Here is a 22,121-nt window from a genome sequence, read left to right on the forward strand (position 1 = left end):
AGAGTGAAGGTTGATGTGCCTTATATCTTCGTATTTTACCTTTTTAGCTAAATATATATTGGGCTGAAGTAACAGACAAATACAATTAAAAAAATACATACAATATAGTATACTCCTTACTGTTGTGATATGATTGCTACTTCTGTAGGACAAAGTAGAAATATTTTAAATATTTTCACTGCCGACAAGTTCTAAGTCTGCCTTTTTATGTCATAAGTTATTTCAGTATGATTTCAAAGTACATAGAGATTGATTTCATGAGGATAAATTATTGTGAACAGGTGTTATAGGAGCGATGTATATAACAACAAAAATGATATAGCTTTTTAAAATTCTGCCATGTCAAAACACATTGACTTTCAAAAGGAAAAATGAGGAAGACAAATGAGCAGAGTTCTGAAGGGTCTGATGCCTCAGCGTGGTCATTAGTTATAAGATAATGTAGCTGAGTGTATTGTGGTTTTTTTCTTAATTAGCATTAGATTGAGAAATAAACTCTTGCTTGCCTTACAACCTTTTTGTATACATTATGAGCTCCCTTCTTAAAGGTTTCTTAACTAAAAGTGTATCTCACTTGAGGTGAAGCACCTAAAATGAGGGAGAGAGAAAAGACAATATTTGATGTTGATGTGGGTAATATAGTTCCTTCATAGATAAAGGCCTATTTAGACTCGTTACATTGTTGCATAAATTGGACTTTATCAGTATAGACTAAGTGTGCTGAATCAGGTGAAGTTGGAGGAATCAAAATGTTGTCATCAGAGATGCTACTAATGAAAACAAACTGTTGGATAAAGCAGGAGAAAGTCTGTGATGTTTTAATTTTGGTGCACCAAAATAGCTGGTTTGCTTTTCTTTGAGCATCACAAATGCTCACCCAAGATGGCTGTGAAATTCGATATGCCCCTGCTTGTAGACACTTTAATGGTCTGCAATTTGATATAATATAGGTTGGTAGTGTATTAAACACCTGTGCAATGTAAACAAAGAAAAAATGGAACAGGAGTAAATTTCCAATGGAAACTGAGAAGCTGGACATCTCTAGAGAAGTATGAGTGAAGAGTTCACTCCGTGCTCAACTACCTTGTTATTTGATAAAGTCCTTGAAGGATATACAAGCTCAGTTACCTTCCAGTGGCCATTGCCCAAGATTGGTAAATTCTGTGATATTCAATGACAAATTGAAGCCTTCCCTTTTTAAGAGAGGAATATGTATCTGAATTTTGACATCTCAATAGTGCACAGTGGAAATACTGTTTAGAATGTTAGTCTTTTCTAAATAATCCAAATTCAGTTGTAGGTACAAATGAAGTTCTGACCAATTTCTTTTTCTCATGATACAATCTTTTTTTAGGCTTTATGTGGCAGCTCTATCAATGTGCCAACGATAGAAGGAAGAACCATACCCATGACAGTAAATGAAGTTGTAAAGCCTGGCATGAGAAGAAGAATTATAGGATATGGTTTGCCGTTTCCCAAAAATCCTGACCAACGTGGAGACTTAATTATAGAGTTTGAAGTAATTTTTCCAGATACCATTTCTCCAGCATCAAAAGAAGTACTTAGGCGAAATCTTCCAGTTTCATAAAATGAAGACTGCGTGTGTCAGCTCTTTAAATAAGACACTGGAAATGCAGAAGACTGGCAAGTCTGTGCTTTAAAAGTGCAATCTGTAACAACTAGTGGAATATTTGTTTTTTTTGTTTTGTGGGATGGGTGGGTGGGGAATACTGTAATGCTGCATGAGGAGGAAAGGGTTAAGTACAAGTCATACAGGTGACTTCTGCAGTAAAATTTACAAGGAAAACCACTCATTTTATTTTACATCTTCATAATCAGAAAAGTTTATTAATTATTTTGCCTAATGTAAAATGTAGTCAGTTTTTACAAAGTCAGTGCATATATCTGATACAATACTTGAGCCTCCAGTTATTTTCTTATATCTCTATCGTATCTGTAACATTACCCATTTATACAGAATTTGGAGATAGCGGTAAAAATACACAAATGTATAAATGTTTTAAAGAGCAAAACATGAAAGGTCATTTTGCCTTGTTGCCTTCCACTGCACAAAGCATAGCCTGGGAAAATCAGCCTGAACTCCTGAACCACCTCCCAGTGGAAAGAAAGCATTTTCTTTATTGCCCCAGAATGTGTGAGGACCGCGTTGCGAGTCTAGCAAAGGGCATGCAGCTTGAGGAGCAAGAGTAGCCATTTGCTATGGGATGGTTCCTCAGCCTTCAGGGAGAACAGCAAGAAGGGATTCTACAAGTACATGAACAGCAAATGGTGGATCTGCTGTCAGATGGGGCAGGGAAACTGCTGACAGACGACATAGAGAAGGCTGAGGTACTCAATGCATACTTTGCATCAGTCTCTACCAGTAAAACAAGCCTTCAGGAATTCCAGGCCCCTGAGACCAGAGGAGAAGTCTGGAACCTCAGTGGTGGAGGACCAGATTAGGGTGCACTTAAGCTGTGAGTTGGTGAGCCTGACAGGTTGCATCCCTAAGTGAGGGAGCTGGCTAATGCCATTGCAAGGCCACTCTTAATTATCTTTGAATGATGATGGAGCTTGGGAGATGTTCTGGTAGACTGGAAAAGAGCAAATATCACTCCTGTCTTCAAGAAGGAAGATTTGGGGAGCTACAGGCCCGTCAGCTTCACCTCAGTCTTTGGAAAAGTGGTAGAGAAAATCCTCCTGGAAAGCATTTCCAACTACATGAAGGACAAGAAGGTGATCAGGAGTAGTCAGCATAAATTTACGAAGGTGTAAGTGCTTGATCAACCTCATTGCTTTCTACAGTGAGGTGACTGCTTTGTGGATGATGGGAGAACAGTCTATGTTGTTCACCTTGACTTTTCAGTAGACAGACTGACAAAGTACAGGTTAGATAAGTGGAAAGTGAGGTGGATTAAAAACTGACCAAATGAGCAGGCACAGCGGGGTGTAATCCGTGGCACAGACTCCAGCTGGAGGCAAGTCAGTAGTGGTGTACCTTAGGGCTCAATACTGGGGCCAGTACTATTCAGCATCTTGATTAATGACCTGGATTATGGGATGGGGTGCATCCTCAGAAAGTTTGCGAATTATATAAAACTCGAAAGAGTGTCTGGTAACACCAGATGATGTACCACCTTTCAAAGGGACCTTGACGGGCTAGAGAACTGGACAGAGGATTCTCATGAAGTTCAACAAGGTGAAATGCAAAGTGTTGCTCCCCAAGGAACAACCCAAGGCACTAGTACACCCTGGGAGCTGACTGGCTAGAAAGCAGCTTTTCTGAGAAAGACCTTGGGGTCCTCGTGGACAACAAACTGGCCGTGAGCCAGCAATGTGGCAGCAAAGGCCAAAGCTTTGCTAGCAGGCTGGGGGAAATGATCCTTCCTCTGTACTCTCAGCAGTGATGAGGATGCATCCGGAGTGCTGTGTCTGGTTCTGGGCTCCCCAATACAAGAAAGATACAAACTTACTGGAGCTGGTGTAGCACAGGGCCATGTATGAGAGGCTCAGAGAGCTGGAGCTCTTCAGCCTGGGGAGGAAAAGGCTTGGGGGGATCTTATCACTGTGTCTAAATACCTGATGGGAGGGAATGAAGACGGGAGAGCCAGGCTCTTTTCAGTAGCTCTCAGTGACGGGACTAAGAGGTAGGGGGCACAAGTTAAAACACAGGGGATTCCGTCTGAACACAAGGAAGCACCTTTTTACTGTGAGGGTGGTAACACTTGAACAGGTTGCCCAGGGAGACTGAGGAGTCACCATCTCTGGAGATACTCAAAACCCAACCGGACACGGTCCTGGTCAGCCTGCTGTGGCTGACCATGCTTGATCAGAGGTGTTGGACTACATGATCTCAAGAGATTCCTTCCAGCCTAAATGATTCTGTGAACTTGGACTTACCGCTTTTCACTAGACCGTGCTATGGGCTGTGTTCTGCAAATGAGGCTTAGCCCAAAGATGGGTGGTACTGATGTGACAGCTTGATTCCCTAGGGAGTAGGTCTGTGCGTGAGTGGAAAGATGCACAAAGAACACTGTCAAAGTATTTGACTAGTGCAGCTACTTAAAGATCATGCTGATCTCAAGTATTCATTATTTTCAAAGACTGAACTTTACTCCCATGAAGAAAAAGGAAAAGCCCAGGTCCTAGATATAGGAAAGTTTGCTTAAGACAGAAAGTGAGATAGGGGTTGCCCATAAACTTTCATATGCCTGAGTTGAGTCTTTTTTGAATACAAATATGAGTTACTTGTCTTTAGAGTTAAAAGGTGCATAGGGAAATGGAGAGCCCTCTGTCATAGTCTAGTTTTATAATACAGTAATAGGGCTGGTTCCCTTGATTGTGGCATGATTTTCGTGAAAATGCCTTGCAGCTGTGCTTTATTACTTGAGTTTAAAACCACAATACAGTGCTTTAACAACACTTTCAAAGGTATTTTTTGTGTTTGGTGTTTTTTTCGTTCATAAGAATATATGCAAGATTTGCTGTCAGCCTTTTGGCTGTGGAAATTTAGTACTTACCTGCTCTGTTAGGTAGCTTAGGAAATAGCAGTGTTATCTTCATATATATGTGATTTTCTGCAGGAAAGTAAATCATATGGAAGTTGGGATTAAATTTACAATAACTTTTTAATGAGCACAAGAAGAATCCCATTTCTGTTACTTAAAGAAATAGAACTTCTGGGAGATACTGTTTGCGACAATTTTTCGACTGCAGATCTCTTCATACAGTGTTAGTTGTCCTAAATCTACAAGGAACTAAGCAATTGCTGGAGCAGTATCACAAAGGGAAAAAAAATTGCTACTTAGTGCTTATGCGTATTGTTAACACTATATATTGTTTGTTCAAAAAATTCCCATTTCAATATGTTCAGTATTACATTTCTTAGGTGGTTTTTAAGTGTAAAAAAAAAAAGTAAAGTTGCTTTTTAACTTTGTCTTTTGTTGTGATGGCAAATGCTATAAGCCACAGGACTTTAAAAGCATATCATCCTAAAATATCTGTTTGTCAGTTTAAAAACTAATGGAATTTAGCATTTTGTAATCCACAATCTTGCAACCATAGTCCAATTTGTTAAAAAAAAAGTTACAGAGTTACAGCAACTAGGACTATTTTTTGTACCCATCTTAAGGTAAGAGGAGTAGTGTTAAATTGAGGAATTGCAGTATCTTGTGTATTTAGAGGTATATATATGTATAGCAAACTAAACTTTTCCAACTGTTTTCATGCTCAAAATACAGAATTATAGGACTGGTATGAAGTGCTTGTATTTTTTTTTTTTTAATGGAAAAGTAACAAAGTATATATTTTGGAAAATAGTATGTGGAATTACTTCAAAATATGGGCGGGAACATTAATATCTATCTAATCTCTAGGATTCACAAAAATTAATATTTTTCTGATCAAAAAATGTGCTTAAAAGCTATGTTTTAAAAACTGCTTGATTATTTAATAAAGGCTACTTGGGAGGAGGTGGCAAACAGTCACATACTATATCGCTGGCTGCTGAAATACATGGAAATAAATTGGACATTCATGAAGTATGAACAAGAAAGATATTTCAGTCTCCTGAAGGTTGATTAGGTGCCATAGAAAGTAAAAGTCATTTTGTTTTTTGGAGGACTTCATTCAACAAGTCTATGAAAGCCTGTACTTCTAAAGAACCGTTTTTAAGCTTCGTGACATCAACCTTCAGGATAACTTCAAGCTGTTGGAAGAGCAGGGCAAGCTACATCACAATTGTTTCTGCTTTATGCCATGCAGTGGTATTCTGTGATTGCTCCAGAGCAGACTTTCTGATGTCATGAGGATATTGGTATTCCATTCTACCACTGAGCCTTTTTTGTATTATCTATGCTGAAAACTTGTTGAAGCCTGTTTGTGGTGTGTTGAACAGAAGTGGTTTTGAGTTCTGACCTGTTTACTTTGTTAAGGAGGTAACAGACTAACTGGGGTTGGGTCTCCCACATTGTTCTTACCACCTTAATCTTGTAACTTTGTGTGTACTCACTGCCATTTGCCTTTCATAGGGTGGAAGATTTCGTTTCATTTGTGTGTCCTTTTCTAGTATTCACCCCTATTTTCAATGTGATCTTCAGTCCAAACCTCACAAATAGTACTGAAGATAAGCAATATGTATTGTGATGATCAGTCAAATGAGATTGAGTTTTCTAATTCTCAGATGTGATAGTTCTAGTATTTTTAGTAAGTGCTTAAAGCGGTATCCATGTCTGATTCTTAAAAATCTAAGCACAGGGAGGAGGCATCCATCGGATTGATGAGTAGTGCAGTAAATGAATCAAACGCTTGGACCAACTGTACCTTCAGTGCTAAAGAGCCCAGGCATGGATGCAGAAAAGGTCGGTAGCTGGGTTGGTTTTAAGGACCCTTGTTGAGCTGTGCACACGTATTAGCGTGCCATGAAATTTTTGACCTTGCACAGTTTTGCTTAGAGGCTCGAGACCATTGTCTTGACTGGATAATCTGCTGTTAGTTGTGGATTTTTTTTTTTTTTTCCTTGGCGGGCAGGTTCCAAAATAAATCAGAAGCCTGGAAGGGGAGTTGTATTTGGCCCCAAATCAGTTCTACTTCTTGGTAAGTGCCACTAGCCATATGCTTGCATAAACTAAGCTTCCTGTATTAATGAATCACACTTTGTGTTAATTTTTTGTTGCTTTTTGAGACGTACTGGGTGGAACTGGCTGGCATTTAGTTTTTATTGAGAGGGGAGAATGGTAGTGGTTTCCAAACCTTAGTTTCCTTGGCCTTTAACTTCAGACTATATGATCCTCAACAAATTTGTATCTTTTTTTTATTCTTAGCCTGTAACCCATGAGCCTTTAAAAATATTTTAGTCCTACAAAACACCCCAAATCTTGAAGCCCTTAAGATGCTTTTGCCACTGCCTAGTGGCGTGGTTTCACTAATGTGATGATGCAGTCTTAAAGTATGATTCTAGGAACTGTATATCTGTGATGCTACTGACCTGAAGGAGTGAAGTACATAGACTTTGTAAGTAAGGCTTTTGCTGTGTTCATGGATAACTGCCTCGTTTTAAAAAGTGCTAGGCTTGTTAATCATGACTTTCATCCTGTTGTGATAGACTGTTATTTCACTGCTTTAGGCACTTGCGTACTTGATGGTGACCTGTGTGTCTAGCTGACAGGATTATCTGGTAGCAAGTATTTCAGAGATAGGGGTTTGAGAGAATCATGTGCGTGACTGAATGGTATCTGTAGTATCAATGGCAGAAAGAGTGGAATGCACAATGGAAGGGAAAGACACTATACTCCGATAATTGCAGAGAAGAACAGAGGCATGTTTGTGAAGATCTGGTCAGTCTTACATTTGAAAAGCCCTCCCTGCCAGATCCAGAGTCACTTCCCCTGACTTCAACAGTATCAGTCCCATAGGGATCCACTTAAGAGAGCTCCAAGTTGTGGTGGCTGTGGCAGCTCTCATGCTGACAGGTTCTCCTGGCCCCCTCTGTTGGTTTGTATAGTTGATGAAGCTGCTGAGAAGGTCTGGAGGTGACTAGACAACCGACAGCTTGTGAATTGAAGTCAGTAAAATAACTAAATGCACTCCATTCCTTTCTAGCATGTGCATCTTATGTGCTAGTCTGACTCGCTGCTAACATCCTTCGGCGGTGGAATAGGTTTTACCCCACCAGTGAAGCTTGCTATGACTCGGGGTGGAATTCTGTGCACTTGAATTCATATGCTAGACCTAAAAAATACGGGACACGGACATGCTACTGTAAATACTGAGAAAATTTTCCTTTTGCAGTCAGTAAATGCTAGTCCTCCTTTGCCCATGACATTAACAATTCTTACTATATTACTTACTGAACAAATCCTATAGGATTCATATATTCATATATTCCTATATTCATATATTTACTTACTGTTTGGCATGCAAACTGGGGAAATGGCAGTACTAATCTCATCATGGAGTACAGAATCTCAGCTCTTCGTTTGTCAAATTGCTCAGCAATGGACTATTAGATGGCACAATTTGTTTCCTTCAGGCTTCTCCAATTAATTGTTCTGTTATTTAAAGAGTGAAAGTAGAGGTCTACTGTTGCTCCCTTTGGGTCTAGAAGGTGTAACTGTGCTCTGCTTGTTTCGTTCCCCTGGAATTACTGGCTTACCCAAGGGAGGAGCTATACAACAATCTTGTTAGTCATGCCTGATTGCTTTATCAAGGACAAATTATCATCTTCACACACACACCTCTGCTGCCCTACATAATGAATAAAAACTAAAATCCCCACCCAACCAGCTCCTGAAATACCATATAGCATTTCCTGGAATAAATACTCCCTGGCATGCTCCAAAAAAAGTCTCAACTGCTTGTATTTTATATATTAAACTGGGTTCAGTGAGAAGCAGCCCTTGCCAGAAAAGCTGTGACCAAGTGTAATAAGGACCTAGAATCACTTCTGAGAGGAATCCATGAAAACCATGTATTTTCATTTTCCTCCTATGTCAACAAACAGATTTTAAAGGTAATAGAATAGAAATCCCTAGGATCCCCTTCTGTTCCCTATGAAGTCACAATTCCAAAACTGAAGTTAGTGTACCAAGTGAGTTTATTGCTGCGGCATGGACTTTCAGAGGATGGTTTTACTAGTTGATTTTTTTCATGTGCCGAAGCCAAAATCTGAATAATTAATATAGTTATAGTACGGATATACTCTCTGAAGATCAGTGAGTTTTGGTAATGGAGCTTGGTCCCCTTCTGTCACAGGTAGTCCTACTGAAAGGCCTTGTTTTGCAATGTCCTCTGATGGTTTTAAAAATAGCTTTTAACATGATTTATGAGTAATACATTTCTATTTTATTTTTATCAACATTTGTTTGATAGTTTATATCAATTTAATGCTATCATAGATACTTACAAACACCAGCTATGTTTCTTCGCAGCCTTATTTTCATTAGACAAGATAAGGTCCTGAAATATCTTAAAAGAAGCTCTGCATTCTCTGGTCATGTGAGTAATTCTTTTAAGCAGTTGCTTCATTTTGGGCATAGATGACCAGAAAAATATAATATGCTGCAGGTAAGAACTGCCTAAGTCACATATATATGTTTATATATCTATTTTATGTGTAGTGAAACAATTTTGTATACAAATAGTTTGCAGTACAGCATGGTGGCATTTCATACCCAGTAACGTGACTCTGTTCTATTGCACGTACTTGTTCCACAAACTTTATGGGTGTTGCATGTCACTATTCTCACATCCTAAGTTCTATGGCTGAGAAAATGCAGAATTTCATGAACTGCAGTGTGCAGTATACTCATAGAAGGACTGAAACCCATTTTTCCTTTTTTTTTTTGTATATGGTTTATTTTTCCTTCTAAAACCAAGGCTAGTAATGGATTATTAACATTTTTATTTAAATGGTTAACTCCAACAATGTCACTTGGCAACTTTAACTTGCAGAAGTTATATAATTTTTGGATCCTAACTATCCTGAATTGCTGGAGGCTTATTTGGATTCATTATCTAGTTTTGATGTGCGTTAATTAATGTTGGCATATATGTCCATAGTGGGTACGCACTCAAGGCAACCTGAGAGCAGGACTGGTTGTAGTTGGAGAAAATGTCTTGCGTCTATTATAGGCTTTTATTCTTTGAGGTTCTCAGCAGTCTGACGCGTTTCTGGCTCTACAGATCACTCGGCTATGTCACAGTTGATGATAATGCTGTGTTATGCTGGCTAAATCTAAATGGTTGAAACTGCTAATTCATGATCAGAGCAATATTAATAAATAGCACTTGCAGTTTAGCAAAAAATAAATATGTGTAGCAGTCAGTTTCTTGCCAAAGCTGGGGGCCGCTAATGACAACTTCACGTAGATGCTGTTCTAGGTTTGGCTTTTGAGAATGATTTAGCATGTGTGCAATGTCATCTTCCACTGGTTTACAACAACAAAAAGGTTTAATTTTACCTGCTACATCATGTAAATAATGATAGCATATACATACTCCATACTGTTTGTATTAAACAGTACGATGTGGTCTTTAGTTTATTCGGTCAGCTCTGTTGGTCTCATCGTTTTTCCTTTCCGTAGTTAAAAGCTGATGCTGTTCCTCCAAGCTATAAGTAGCATCGGCATAGTTCTTGTACAACTTCAGCTGGCTTTTTCCATCCATCTCCATATGAAACATGGAAATATTAACTCTGTCACTGAAGAAAGTTTTGTAGCAGATACCTAAATTAGGGCTATGTCAGCGTCCATGAGTTTTTAAAATAAATCCGCACAGCCTCTGTATGTCACTAAATGGAAACTTTACTGTTCTCATTTACATTAACTAAATTGTTATCAATAATGACTGCAAACAGTATTTACTGGTTTTCAATATTGATTCAATTATCTTTTCAGAAGATAAGGAATGAGTTGGTATTGATCAAGATTGGTAGAGATAAGACGTAAATACTGGTCAATGACATGAGTTCCTTTGTAATATATTTTAGAAAATGAAAAAAGCCATGTTTTAAAAGAAATTGCTCATTTAAAATTGCAAAACAGCAAAACCCCCTAAATATCAAAATGAAGATGAACAGTTTGGTGCTGCTATTTAATCTCTCTCACTTCATCTCACTGCTATCTCATCCAATTTATGCCAACATGCTGTTGAAATTGCATTCCAGTAATGGGAAAAAGTATACACAGCTCTCCAAGTTCAGAGAAATCTTCAGTTGAAGTTTTCTGGTTACAAATCAGACTGGAAAGTCAACTAAGTGGGATGGTAAGTTTATTCTGTGGTGGTTTTTTATTGGTGGAAATTACTAGAAAATTAATAACGATCTTGAATTCAATTGTCTTACACCAGAATTGGATAAAAGTTAGGCATTTTTGAGTATTCAGTTAAATCTACTACATGCTGTCTGGAAAGACTGACATTCAGCTGCCTTCAAACCTTTTTTTTCCCCTCACAACATGAGCAGTTTAAGAGTTGTATGTATTTTCTGAGATGCTCTAGGCACCCTCTGATTAGCTATGCTAAGAACTTTGGACTGCAGGCTGCCTCCTCATAACGGACTTTTCTGTGTCCGTGTGCCAGAATCCTCCTCTCACCCTTCCCCAGTGGTTTGTCTTTTTTATTGAGAGTCAGAAGGTGATGCGGTAAGGCAGTGCTGCTTCTCTCTCCAACTTTATAGCAGATTCCTTTAGGAAGGCTGGATGTTTCCTCATGAAATTTCCACTCCGCATCTTATCGGTGAATAAGGAATTGGTTGGATGGTCGTAGCCAAAGGGTAGTGGTCAACGGCTCAATGTCCAGATAGAGACCAGTGGCGAGTGGAGTCCCTCAGGGGTCCGTACTGGGACCGGTGCTGTTCAATATATTCATCAATGACATGGACAGCGACATCGAGTGTACCCTCAGTAAGTTTGCAGATGACACCAAGCTGAGTGGTACGGTTGAGACACCGGAAGGATGGGATGCCATCCAGAGGGACCTGGACAAGCTGGAGAGGTGGGCCTGTGTGAACCTCATGAGGTTCAACAAAGTCAAGTGCAAGGTCCTACACCTGGGTCGGGATAATCCCTGCTATCAATACAGGCTGGGGGATGAAAGGATCGAGAGCAGCTCTGCTGAGAGGGACTTGGGGGTACTGATAGACGAAAGGCTGGACATGAGCTGGCAAGGTGTGCTGGCAGCCCAGAGGGCCAACCGTGTCCTGGGCTGCATCAAGAAAGTGTGGCCAGCAGGTCGAGAGAGGTGATTCTGCCCCCCTACCTCTGCTCTGGTGAGACCTCGCCTGGAGTACTGCGTTCAGCTCTGGAGCCCTCAGCACAAGAAGGACATGGAACTGTTGGAGCGGGTCCAAAGGAGGGCTACAAAAATGATCCGAGGGCTGGAGCACCTGCTATGAGGACAGGCGGAGAGAGTTGGGCTTGTTCAGCCTGGAGAAGAGAAGGCTGCAGGGAGACCTGATTGCAGCCTTTCAGTACTTAAAGGGAGCCTATAGGAAAGATGGGGACAATCTTTTTAGTAGAGACAACAGTGACAGGACGAGGGGTAATGGTTTTAAACTAAAACAGGGTAGGTTTAGGCTGGATATAAGGAAGAAATTCTTTACAATGAGGGTGGTGAAACACTGGAACGGGTTGCCCAGAGGGGTAGTGGAGGCCCCATCCCTGGAAACATTCAAGACCAGGTTGGACAGGGCTCTGAGCAACCTGATCTATTTAGTGGTGTCCCTGCTCGCTGCGGGGGGGTTGGACTAGATGACCTCTAGGGGTCCCTTCCAACCCAAAACTTCCTATGATTCTATGACCTTGAGTGGATTCAGTGCACCGGTGAAAATGGAGCAGTTTCACTGAGGTGAGTGTGGTTATACTGGAGCATGGAAGATGTCTTCTGTAACATGAGAGCATCTAACTCATGCTGCTGTAAGATACACTTCTCTATTCCATGGTGGAGAAGGAAACATTTTAAACCTACCAAATGTTAGAAAATACACTTTCCAAATATTTGTATGTTAACAGCTTTGAAATACTGAGATTTGTCCGGTTCAGTAGGAAGCCTCTTAAACTTTGCTTATGTGGCCACTGCATAGCTGCACTATGTACAGTTGTGGTAAATAGGCAGGAGGTGGCCGAAGTCCGTGTGTTCGCTGACGGGCGCCATGGGCAGGAGCGGTTCTTTCTCTGTGACTGGCTTCTGCCCCAGGGCCGCCTTCCTCTGCTGCGGTCGGGGCTGCGGGGGTGCTCGGTGCGCGACCCGGCTCTGGCCGCGGCCGAAGGGCGGGCGGGGCACGGGGGAAAGGGCGGGCAGGGGCGGAGGCGCGGGCGGGGGGGGGCGGTGGCCGGACCCGGGCCTCACCTGGCGGCGGCATGGCCGCGCGGGGCCGGGGCGGCGCCGGGGGCAGAGTCCAGCGCGGGGAGGCGGCGGGGCCGGGAGGCCGCTGTGGGCGCGGAGGATGCCGCTGGGGCTGCGGGGCCGGAAGAAGGACCGCTCCAAGGAGACCTTCAGGCTGGTGGAGAGCGAGGCGGCGGCCCCGGCCCCTGCGCCTCTCGCCCCGGCCGCCAGCGCCTCGCGGCTGCAGTTCCACGCGCAGCTGGCGCACGGCAGCCCCACGGGCCGCGTGGAGGGCTTCGGCAGCGCGCGCGAGCTGTACGCGAAGATCGCCGAGGCTTTCGGCATCGACCCGGCCGAGGTGGGCCCGGCGCCGCGCTCCGGAGGGGCCGCCGGGAGGGGGCGGGGGCGGGGGCACTGCCGCCGGGCGCTGCTGCGGTGAGCATTTTTGCGGACGGTTTTTTTTGGGGGGGGAAATTCCTTTTGCTGTTTCTGAATGAGTGTTACCGCACGGGAAAGGATATAAAGGCAACGGCGTGTAGGTCTGACACGGAAAGCCGGTGCTCCGCTGAACCAGAGCCGCCGCGGGTAACCCGGTGCCGGCCTGCTGCTGGGCGCAGCTCCGGAGCGCTGGGGCAGAGCGTTCGTGCTGCAGCTGGGGGGAAGGGTTATCCCGCAAAAAGCCAACAGAAAAAAGGTGGATCCATACCCAGAATGAAGGCCATGGGGGGGTATAAGTGCTTTAAATCTGACTACATTTTAAAATTCCAACTGAATGCGGGGTCTAGAAAGTTTTCTGCTTTGCGGGTAATTGCTTTTAGAAGGCCCGCTGTTTAAATGAGGCTGTTTAAATCCGTGACAGGATTGGGGTTTTTTTTAAACTCTGCTGCCTTTTTGATCCTTTTTTCCGAGCCGAGTTTTAAACATTGTTTGGATAATGATTTGTGTTTGTAAATGCGTTTTTTTCTCTCGGTTAAATGGTATTGGCCCTGCCAGGCTCTCCCTGCGCAGTCCTGCGACCCCCAGCCCCGAGTGAGGCGCCGACGGGCGGCGCTCGCCCCGCCTGCCCGCGGCTGCGCGGCGCTGCTGGCAGCTGGCGCTTGCGAAGCGGTGAGGCCGCTGCTGCGGGCTGCGTTCTGAGGCTGCCGTGGCCTGGCCTGGCGGCGTTTCAAGCACTAAATTGTAAAAGAAAGTCGCAGTAGCCGTGAATACTGAGTTTATTCAGCCGCTGTTGCATTAAGTAATTAAGAAGTACCGGTATCATTGCCCGCCAATGCACCTATGCCCCAGACCTTCCCAGCTGCTTTCTGACCTTCTGCTTCTCTGTTTTCTTTCAGTGCTGAGCTGCTGTTCCTCTTTTGTTCGCTCCTCTTTTGTTCCATCTCCAGTTATACTTTTTACTCTCAAGTTCTCGTAACTGCCAGATTATCTTCTGTTTTAGTTTTCTTCCTTTCACTATTGAACTTCTGTTACCGGTCTATTGGCTCCACCAACTTGAGAAAGAACAGTGTTTGCTAGGAAATTCAGTTTTGCGTGAATAGGGCACTCCCATTTCTCCCGACACACCCAGAGGTTCTGGAGGAAGCGCCACGTGTTTCATGGGCATCTGTTACCAGTCTTGTGCAAAAGTAGAGAAGTTTCTTTCTTCTCTTTTTCTCTTTACTGTCCCGTTCCTGTTTGGGTTGTTTTGTTTGTTTTGGTTTGGTCTTTTTGTAAATGTGGGTTATTGGTCAAATGGATGGAGAATTGTTGCTGGAGGCACTGAGCTGAAAGCTTTTACTTAAGAAATTCAGTTGGGTGTTAGAAACTAAGTTGTACAAAATTAAAACAGTGATCAAAAATACTTCCTGGTGTAAAGGTGGCACAGCAAAGTGAAGAACCTGAACCTGAGAGTCTTGCAACAAAATTTTGGACGGACAAGATAAGATAGATGAGTGAATAGCAAGGGGTGCCATGAAACATGAATTTATTAGCAACTGCTGACCTTGCTGGAAGTAAGGAAAGACTAGACACTTTAAATGGTATTATCTATTAATTAAAGCTGCTTTTGGACAGACAGTCTGCTGTAAAGAGTAATGCCCTAAGCTACACCTTAGCAAACCGAAAGACACTGAGGTACTCAAATGCCGTTTGTGGGTGTTATCTGTCTAGGAAAGTTTCTGTGACCTAGCTGTGCTGCAGCGTGTGGGCAGAGTGATACCTGAATGCCTTCGGAAACAGGTACTATCACAGAGATCTCTGCCCTGTAGTGACTGAGGTGGAAAATGGGGGGGGGGAGGGGGGAGGAAGAGCTCAGCATAGAGAACATTTGGCAAACTGCTGCAGAAGTGAATACATTTAATACATGTGAGTTTACTGCAGTGTAGGCGAAGGTTTGGATTCTTGGAGAAGTTCCTACTTAAGTGTTTCAATACGGTTCAGGATGAGCTATACTTGTGATCTGTCACTTCTCCTTTTCATTCCACGTGGTTACAACAGCTCTTTGTATCCCATCTCGCAGGACCTGCTGAGTTTAGCTTCTGCTGGAGAATCCAGGAACTGTGATTGACTACCGAAAGTGACAGAGTGAAGCTTGTATAAAAAACAATATTTGTTGGACAGACACTGACAAAAACTTCTGTGCAGACCTGGATCATGAGTAGGGTAGAATGGGGGCAGAACAAGACAGGTATTGCTTCAAAAGGGACAGTCCTTCACTCCTATGGTGTTTGCTAGGCATCCATGAAGCAGTGAGCCATAACAGCAGCTTTCTGAGTCATCCTTTCTTGTCTATGTATTTTGTTCTTCATCCATCTTCCTAGGTGAATTTCTCAGTTATCCCTTTTGAACCTGGCATTCAGCATTTCTGCCTACCTCTCTGACTTTGACCATGACTACCATTTCTTCTTTTCCTGTTCCAAAGTGAATGTTCTTTCCACAGGGAGGAGGAGTGAAGATGGCTTCTAGCAATGGATTACCTGTATCGTTAATATGAGTGCTGTTTGAGGTAGATCGCGTTGTGCTTGACTTTTAACTTGATTTCTTCAACAGGGTTTCAACAAGGAATCACAGAGCTAAAAAAAAAAATAGATGCAATTCTTAGCTAACAACACAACCCATCCACAATTACGTGTATGTTTCTACTTGCATGCATAATACAACTATCTCCCCTATTTTTTCAGTGGAAGATGATGTAGGCAAAGTAATTGGAAAAAGTGTGTGTGGTCTTGGCTGTTTAGGATTACTACTCCACTGTGAGCCCTGGGAAATGTAGCAGGGAATGTTATGTTCCCTGTAAGGGTGAAAGTGCTAAGTGCTGCCTGTATAATAAATAAATGAGCACTGTCCAAAGGACAGTGTGGGTCTGTTAAAGCATTTGGTGGTGGTGTGCTGCTGTGAGAGCACATGGTAGGGCTTTAAAGTATTCAAAGTAGCTAATCGGGCACTGGGAATGAGGATATTAAAGTCCAGCTGTAGCAGGACTGTTTCTTGATCAGCTGAAAAGGGAATAGTAAATCACGGAAGCTATATGGACTTTTGGTTTTTGTATACATAATTTGCACTTTTGATTATTTTGTTTGCTTTGGAAGGTGAAGTATGGTGGGGCTGGTGAGGTAAGTTGAGTGCTCAGCGGGTGTGTCTGTCAAGAGCCGATGGAGTTTGGGGTTTCCTTCATGGTGGAAGGAATTTTGCTTCATAAGAGGAATATGGGAAAAGGGAGACCTTCCTGGTAGTACCGTGGGCAGAAATGCAGCTCCCTCTGCCTCTCCAGGAACAAGAGCTCAGCTGCTGAGCTTGTGTCTGGGCTGTTGTTCCTCAGGGCTTGCCTCCTCATGCTAAACATTTGAGTATACTGTGAGGCTGTGCCACATAAAACTTTCACGGAAGTATTTGATTTAAACCTGCTCGATTTAAACTTTTATGAAAGAGTACTGAAAAATAAGTCACTGTGCTGAAACTCAGGTTTCTGAAGAAAAGTGACCTTATTACAAGAAAAAATCTGAAGTGTATTTTAGGAGGTTAGAGAAAGAGGTCAGCTTGTGAAATCCTCATCCTCATCACCAAAGTGTTTGATGTTTTAGAGTATATCTTTATCTTTGGAAACAAATTGTTCACAATCTCGCCTACAGATTGAAGACAACACTCCCTACAAACCACCTCCTCCCAATCCTATGGCAACCATTGTTTGCTTGCTGTTCCTCTACCCAGTGCTTAAATTTCGCACCCAGATTACGTGTGATGCTTGCTGTGTTAGTGATCTGTTTTTCAAATACTTTTAAGCTGCGTGGAAGAACTTGCACTGTAGTTCTTGTGCGCTCTGGGTTCACAAAAAGAACGGTAAACCACTGAATGCTCATTTTATAGTACTTTGAAAGTATTTGGGGAGGCAAATACCTGAGTTGTATACCTGATAGAGTACCAAAAGCACACTGGAACTTGGAGGACCTGGTTCCTCTTCCTGTTGCTGCAGCTAGTCAGGGCTCCCACATTTTCCTCAGGGAGGACAAAGTAAGTTACCTAGAAAACGCATTGGTGGGTTCTTGATAGAATGACGTCTACGTATATAGGGAAATGTGTCAGTGGGTGTTACATCTTGCTCAGAACGCGAATTCCCATTTCCTCACCTAGACAAAGTGATTATGATCTCCTCTGTAAAGTTATCTGAGTGCTACTTATTTTAAAAGCACTTTTAATAGCTTCTGAGTGTGTCATCTATCAGTTGACTTATTTTTGGGTTCCTCTCAAGGTGTAGGCTTAATATGGAAGATGAGAATGTAATTAATATATAGAATATGCAATATGGTACTGCATATATACTTTATATAGCACAGTGTAGCCCTCATTTTCTTAGCTAATACAGTTTCTTTATATAACACACGGTGTAACCCTGTTTATATTGGCTAATGTAGTCTCTTCCTATTGAAAATACTCAGGCAGAGAATAATCTGTTAGTAATCTTATCTGACAAATCTGTTTTATAAGGTTGTGCATAAGTTCCCAGTCCCTGCCAGCTGAATGGAATTTCCTTTTTCTGTGTGCCACACACGATAACTCTCTCAGTGAAGGAGGTATCCTAGATAGTTCGTGACTGATTGAACAGTTATGATTTATAATATTGTGCTAAAGTTGGCATGAAATGTCACAGCACTGGTATGCTGAGATAAAGATCAATTGCTTATGAAGGTGGAGGGTAAGAAGTAAGACAAAAGACTTAACAAGGAAAATTGCACATTGGATTTTTTTTCTTGTTTCATTTCTGGATAAGAAAATTACTATTAAAAATATACCAAACTTTGAGTGAATGGAAGTTGTACTATAGTAGCTATTGTTTAAGTATTTAAGTGTATAAGCTGGTATTAGGTACCTATATTAAACTTATGTAGAACCTACCAAAAAAACCCCCATTTTTGAATTGACAGGTCTGTCATGTACAAATAAAGCTGTGCTGTAACTGATAGATGGTGTAACTGTATATTATCCTGGGTAGATACATCTTTAGTACATTACTCTTGGCATATATCTGTTCTGAGAAAAAGCAGTTGCTCACTAAAGAGGGTAGAGAATGATTTAAGTTTTATTTTTGACTGGCTGATGCTCTCTCAGCCTTGTGGTTAGCACAGAACTGACTCACAGAAAATTCTGCAGACTTAAGGGCTGTAGTAGGAATGCCACCCAGATGAAGGTCTAAAAAGAGAAACCGTGGATCAAGTTTCTAAAGATCACATTTCTACTCTGTTGCCAATTTTATCTATTCAAAGGTGTGACAGTAGTTACTAGATGATTGTCTGTTTGACAAGGTCATATGAAGGATGCTAATGTCTAAAATGTAAAGGCATAGTGCTTGTTGTTCATTGTAAAGAACAAGAACTGAGTTGCATTTGTAAACTGGCCAAGTTATTATGTAGCTTGAGAGAGAGCTGAAAATGTATACGTGAACTTTATACAGTCTGTCTGAATTGAACCTTGTTGGTTAAAAAAAAATGATGATTAGAGATTATTAATATTTATAAAATAAAATTTAATTTTCTACTTAAACCCAGCTGAATTTCTCTAGGGTGATGTTACTGCTTGAGTACTGGATAACTGAAAAACTTTGCATTACCTGAGAGAATAAAACTGATGTCTGTTAAGGGTGCGCTGTTACGACTCTCTTTTTTAAAGAAAGGCATTAGAGTGCCATGGATGTTTGATGGATTATATGAGATAAGCAATTAGCCTTTGAAATAAGCTTGGGTGTTTTGGGGTTTTGCTTTGCTTGTTTTTTTGAGAAACTACAACTAAACAAGACCTCCCTCATCAAGAAACACCATCTCATTACTAAACTTCCAGTTTTTGAAACAAAACCCCTTATAGTTTGATAACTGTAAATGTAACAAATGTAACATGTAGGGGATGTTATCACTTCAGGTGGTCAGAAACAAGTCTTGGTTCTTTGTGAATATTGGGACGGTTGCAAGACAAGGGACTCCTGAATAATCCCTTTAGGCGCCTGGGCCTTGGGAGAACAGGTATGCAAACTACAGAGATAAGGAGGCTGCAGGATAATCTGAAGATCCTGCCGAGAGACGCCAAACAAGCATGTGCGACGAACATTACCATATATTAATGAATTCTCGGAAAAGCCATTACTATGATAAACATTTCTTGGAAATGTAATTAATATGTATGTTAACATCGCATAAATACCTAGTAACTGTGTCTCTTCGGTGCACACGTTTGGAGGAGAGATCCCCCGTGTGCCCAGCGCCGCAATAAAGAATACCTGCTTAATAGTCTGCCGACTATTGAGTCTTCAATTCCGGCTTTTCACGGCATCAGTTACAAATCTAAGTTCTAGAAAGCTTCAGAACTTAAATGCTCTCTGTGAAATACAGAAGGAGAAGTATTCACCCCTCATTTGACCTGGAATAGATTTTAATAGGTTGGTGACTTTTGTTTCAGTTTTTCTGCTGTGATCCAGTGATGCCGGAAGGAAAGAAAGGGCATTTGAAGTGTTCTGGTGCGAAATTGTCTGTAACTTGTACAGGCGTAGTGAGGGAAGCCGGTGAGGCAGAAGGAGACCCTGCACTCCCAGCAAAGCATGGGGAGTTTGGCGGGCTGCGGGCGCAGGTCTGTGCCTGGGTTCTGGGGCAGCTGGCCTGGCCCGTGGCTCCCCGGGGACTGCTGCTAGCGCCAGAGCAAAGATGAAGGACACAGAGCGACATCCTGCTGCTGTTTTTCTCGGATGCTAGGCTGGCTTCGCACTGCATGCTTCTTTTCATGTGTTGGCACTGCTTTTTCCACTTTCTAATGTGGAGCTGGTGTGGGCAGTGGGCTGCAAGGGAGTCCAAGGTGCTCTCTGAAGGAAAACAATGTCCAGCAGATATAGGCAGGGGTTGAAAAGTATCTGCTTTTATCTCTTGTCCTGCCAGAGCCCGTGTGAGTCCTGCGGGCAGCAGAGCCTTTGTCTGAAGGTTTGCCACCTGGGCCAGCCGGCCAAATGGGGTGGCAAGTCTCCTCCTCTTCCCTTGCTTCCAGCTGCATGTGAAAGATGGTCTTTAGGGGCACTCTGCCTCAGCGAAGTAGATTTTGGGGATTCTCCAGGTTTCTCTTGGAGCGCAGAGTTTCTGTGTTTCGGCTGCTGGCTGGAGGAGGCTGTTCGGGGCCTCCCTCGCTCCTCTCCAGTAACAGCTTGGAGAGGGTCGGGCACACGAGTTGCTCTAGCTGTGAGGAGGTGCTTTGGGCTGTTTTTTTTCTTTTTTTGACTAGGCTGCTCAGTACAGCCTTATACTCAAGAAGCAGAAAGCCCAAAGCCTGCCCGGAACGGCCAAATTCCTCCATGCAGCACTGTGGTGGGCAAAAGCGTTGTCTCTGTCCCCGAGCAGTCTGGCTGGGTTAGTCTCATCCTGCCTATGCCCAGGATGATAAACCTCCATGTTAGAGAACCGCTGGCATACGTGGAGGGAGAAAAAGGAGTGCCTAACATCAGTGCTGAAGGGAAATCCCTCAGGCTGATTTATGAAGAAAAACTCTGCCCTTCTTAAGCCTTACTTGTAATAAACTGAAACAGAGATGACCCCCACTTATGCTGGAGGGAAGGGTAGGAAACTAAGCAAGCTTGACGGAGAGAATGTGCTCTGAGCTACTGGTGGAACATGTGGAGCAATGTAAAATATTTCATGCTCTTTCCTGACAGTTTTGCTTTATGAGCTCCTTTTTTTTTTTTTTTTTTTTTTTTTCCCATGAAACTGCTTTTAAGGAGTTAGATTTTGAAGCAGTCCCTAGTGATGTTTGAATCCTGTGAAATCTGAGGTGGGTGAGTGACCAAGCAAAAGATGATGGTGGCATTTCAGTTTGCTCACCCTAACCTCTGGAACAAGCTGTTCTGCTCCAGCCCAAGATACCTGTGTCAGAGCTGGTGTGCTGGGGTGGGCCGTGAGAGGCTGCTCGTACGGATATGTCTCTCTCCTTTGCTCCCTGCCAGCTCTTATCTGCAGAGTTTGAGCTGTTGATGCTTCCTGTCATGTGCGTGGATGGAGACCATCACCTCTCCTGGGGCAGCTAGAGAAGGAGAGTAATCTTCATTTCAGCCACAGATCTGTCAGAGGGGCCAGAACTATGGTGGTCTTTTATCTTCATATCAAGCTCACCAAACCTAATATGCCGTTAAACTTAAAGATAATGTGTTTGCTTTCCTCCTGCACAGATCATGTTTTGCACTTTGAACACTCATAAAGCTGATATGGACAAGCTCTTAGGTGCACAGATTGGCCTTGAAGATTTCATATTTGCCCACATAAAAGGACAACGAAAAGAAGTGGAAATTCTTAAAACTGAGGATGTGCTTGGACTTACCATTACAGACAATGGAACTGGCTGTGCATTTATAAAGGTAAATTTAATTACCAGATAAATGCTTTGTTTGAAGAAGCTTCTTTTACTGTAACAGTTTAGTTATTGTTTTAATGATCCTTTAGAACTATAAAATCTTTTATTATCATATATATGGTAAGTTAAAAATAGATTTGCTTTTCTTTAGGTACATCACTCGAAATTAGTTCGGCTATTTCTGTATTGCATGTCATTCAAAATTAGTTCATTTGTTCATTGCTTCTGTAATGTGTATCAGCTTTACAGTGTGGCCATTGTATTTTCCAACATACCCTGAGGTGGTAGGTGTTAGATACTGCTTGCATCTGCCCCCTCTTTTTTTTTTAAGTAATTTTCTTATGTCATTGATCAGATGCTTATAGAACATCTGTCACTCGTGACAATGAGATCGAGTTCTTTCCATCTTTATGACTGTTCACAGGGCAGAAGCCTTTGTGCTGTATAAGGTGCACACA

At 42.4% G+C, this 22,121-nt stretch overlaps 2 protein-coding genes across 6 annotated transcripts in view; both read left to right on the forward strand.

The window, feature by feature from the left end:
• Window positions 1-1,727, forward strand: part of DNAJB4 (DnaJ heat shock protein family (Hsp40) member B4) — a 29,719-nt gene extending 27,992 nt beyond the window's left edge. For all 4 annotated transcript variants that reach the window (XM_075424774.1, XM_075424772.1, XM_075424771.1 and 1 more), the window contains one exon: window positions 1,355-1,727. In XM_075424774.1, coding sequence (XP_075280889.1) covers window positions 1,355-1,588 — 234 coding nt within the window. In that variant the 3' untranslated portion in view covers window positions 1,589-1,727. The remainder of the gene's footprint in view (window positions 1-1,354) is intronic.
• An 11,150-nt stretch (window positions 1,728-12,877) lies between these two features.
• GIPC2 (GIPC PDZ domain containing family member 2) overlaps window positions 12,878-22,121 on the forward strand; it is a 31,814-nt gene continuing 22,570 nt past the window's right edge. The window contains exons 1-2 of one of the 2 annotated variants that reach the window (XM_075424775.1): window positions 12,878-13,177; window positions 21,482-21,667. In XM_075424775.1, coding sequence (XP_075280890.1) covers window positions 12,941-13,177; window positions 21,482-21,667 — 423 coding nt within the window. In that variant the 5' untranslated portion in view covers window positions 12,878-12,940. Of the gene's footprint in view, window positions 13,178-13,203; window positions 13,255-21,481; window positions 21,668-22,121 lie in introns of those variants that run through there. The other variant, XM_075424776.1, reaches the window with a different exon arrangement.

Source organism: Opisthocomus hoazin, chromosome 6, assembly GCF_030867145.1.
Source record: "Opisthocomus hoazin isolate bOpiHoa1 chromosome 6, bOpiHoa1.hap1, whole genome shotgun sequence".
Taxonomy (NCBI): Eukaryota; Metazoa; Chordata; class Aves; order Opisthocomiformes; family Opisthocomidae; genus Opisthocomus; species Opisthocomus hoazin.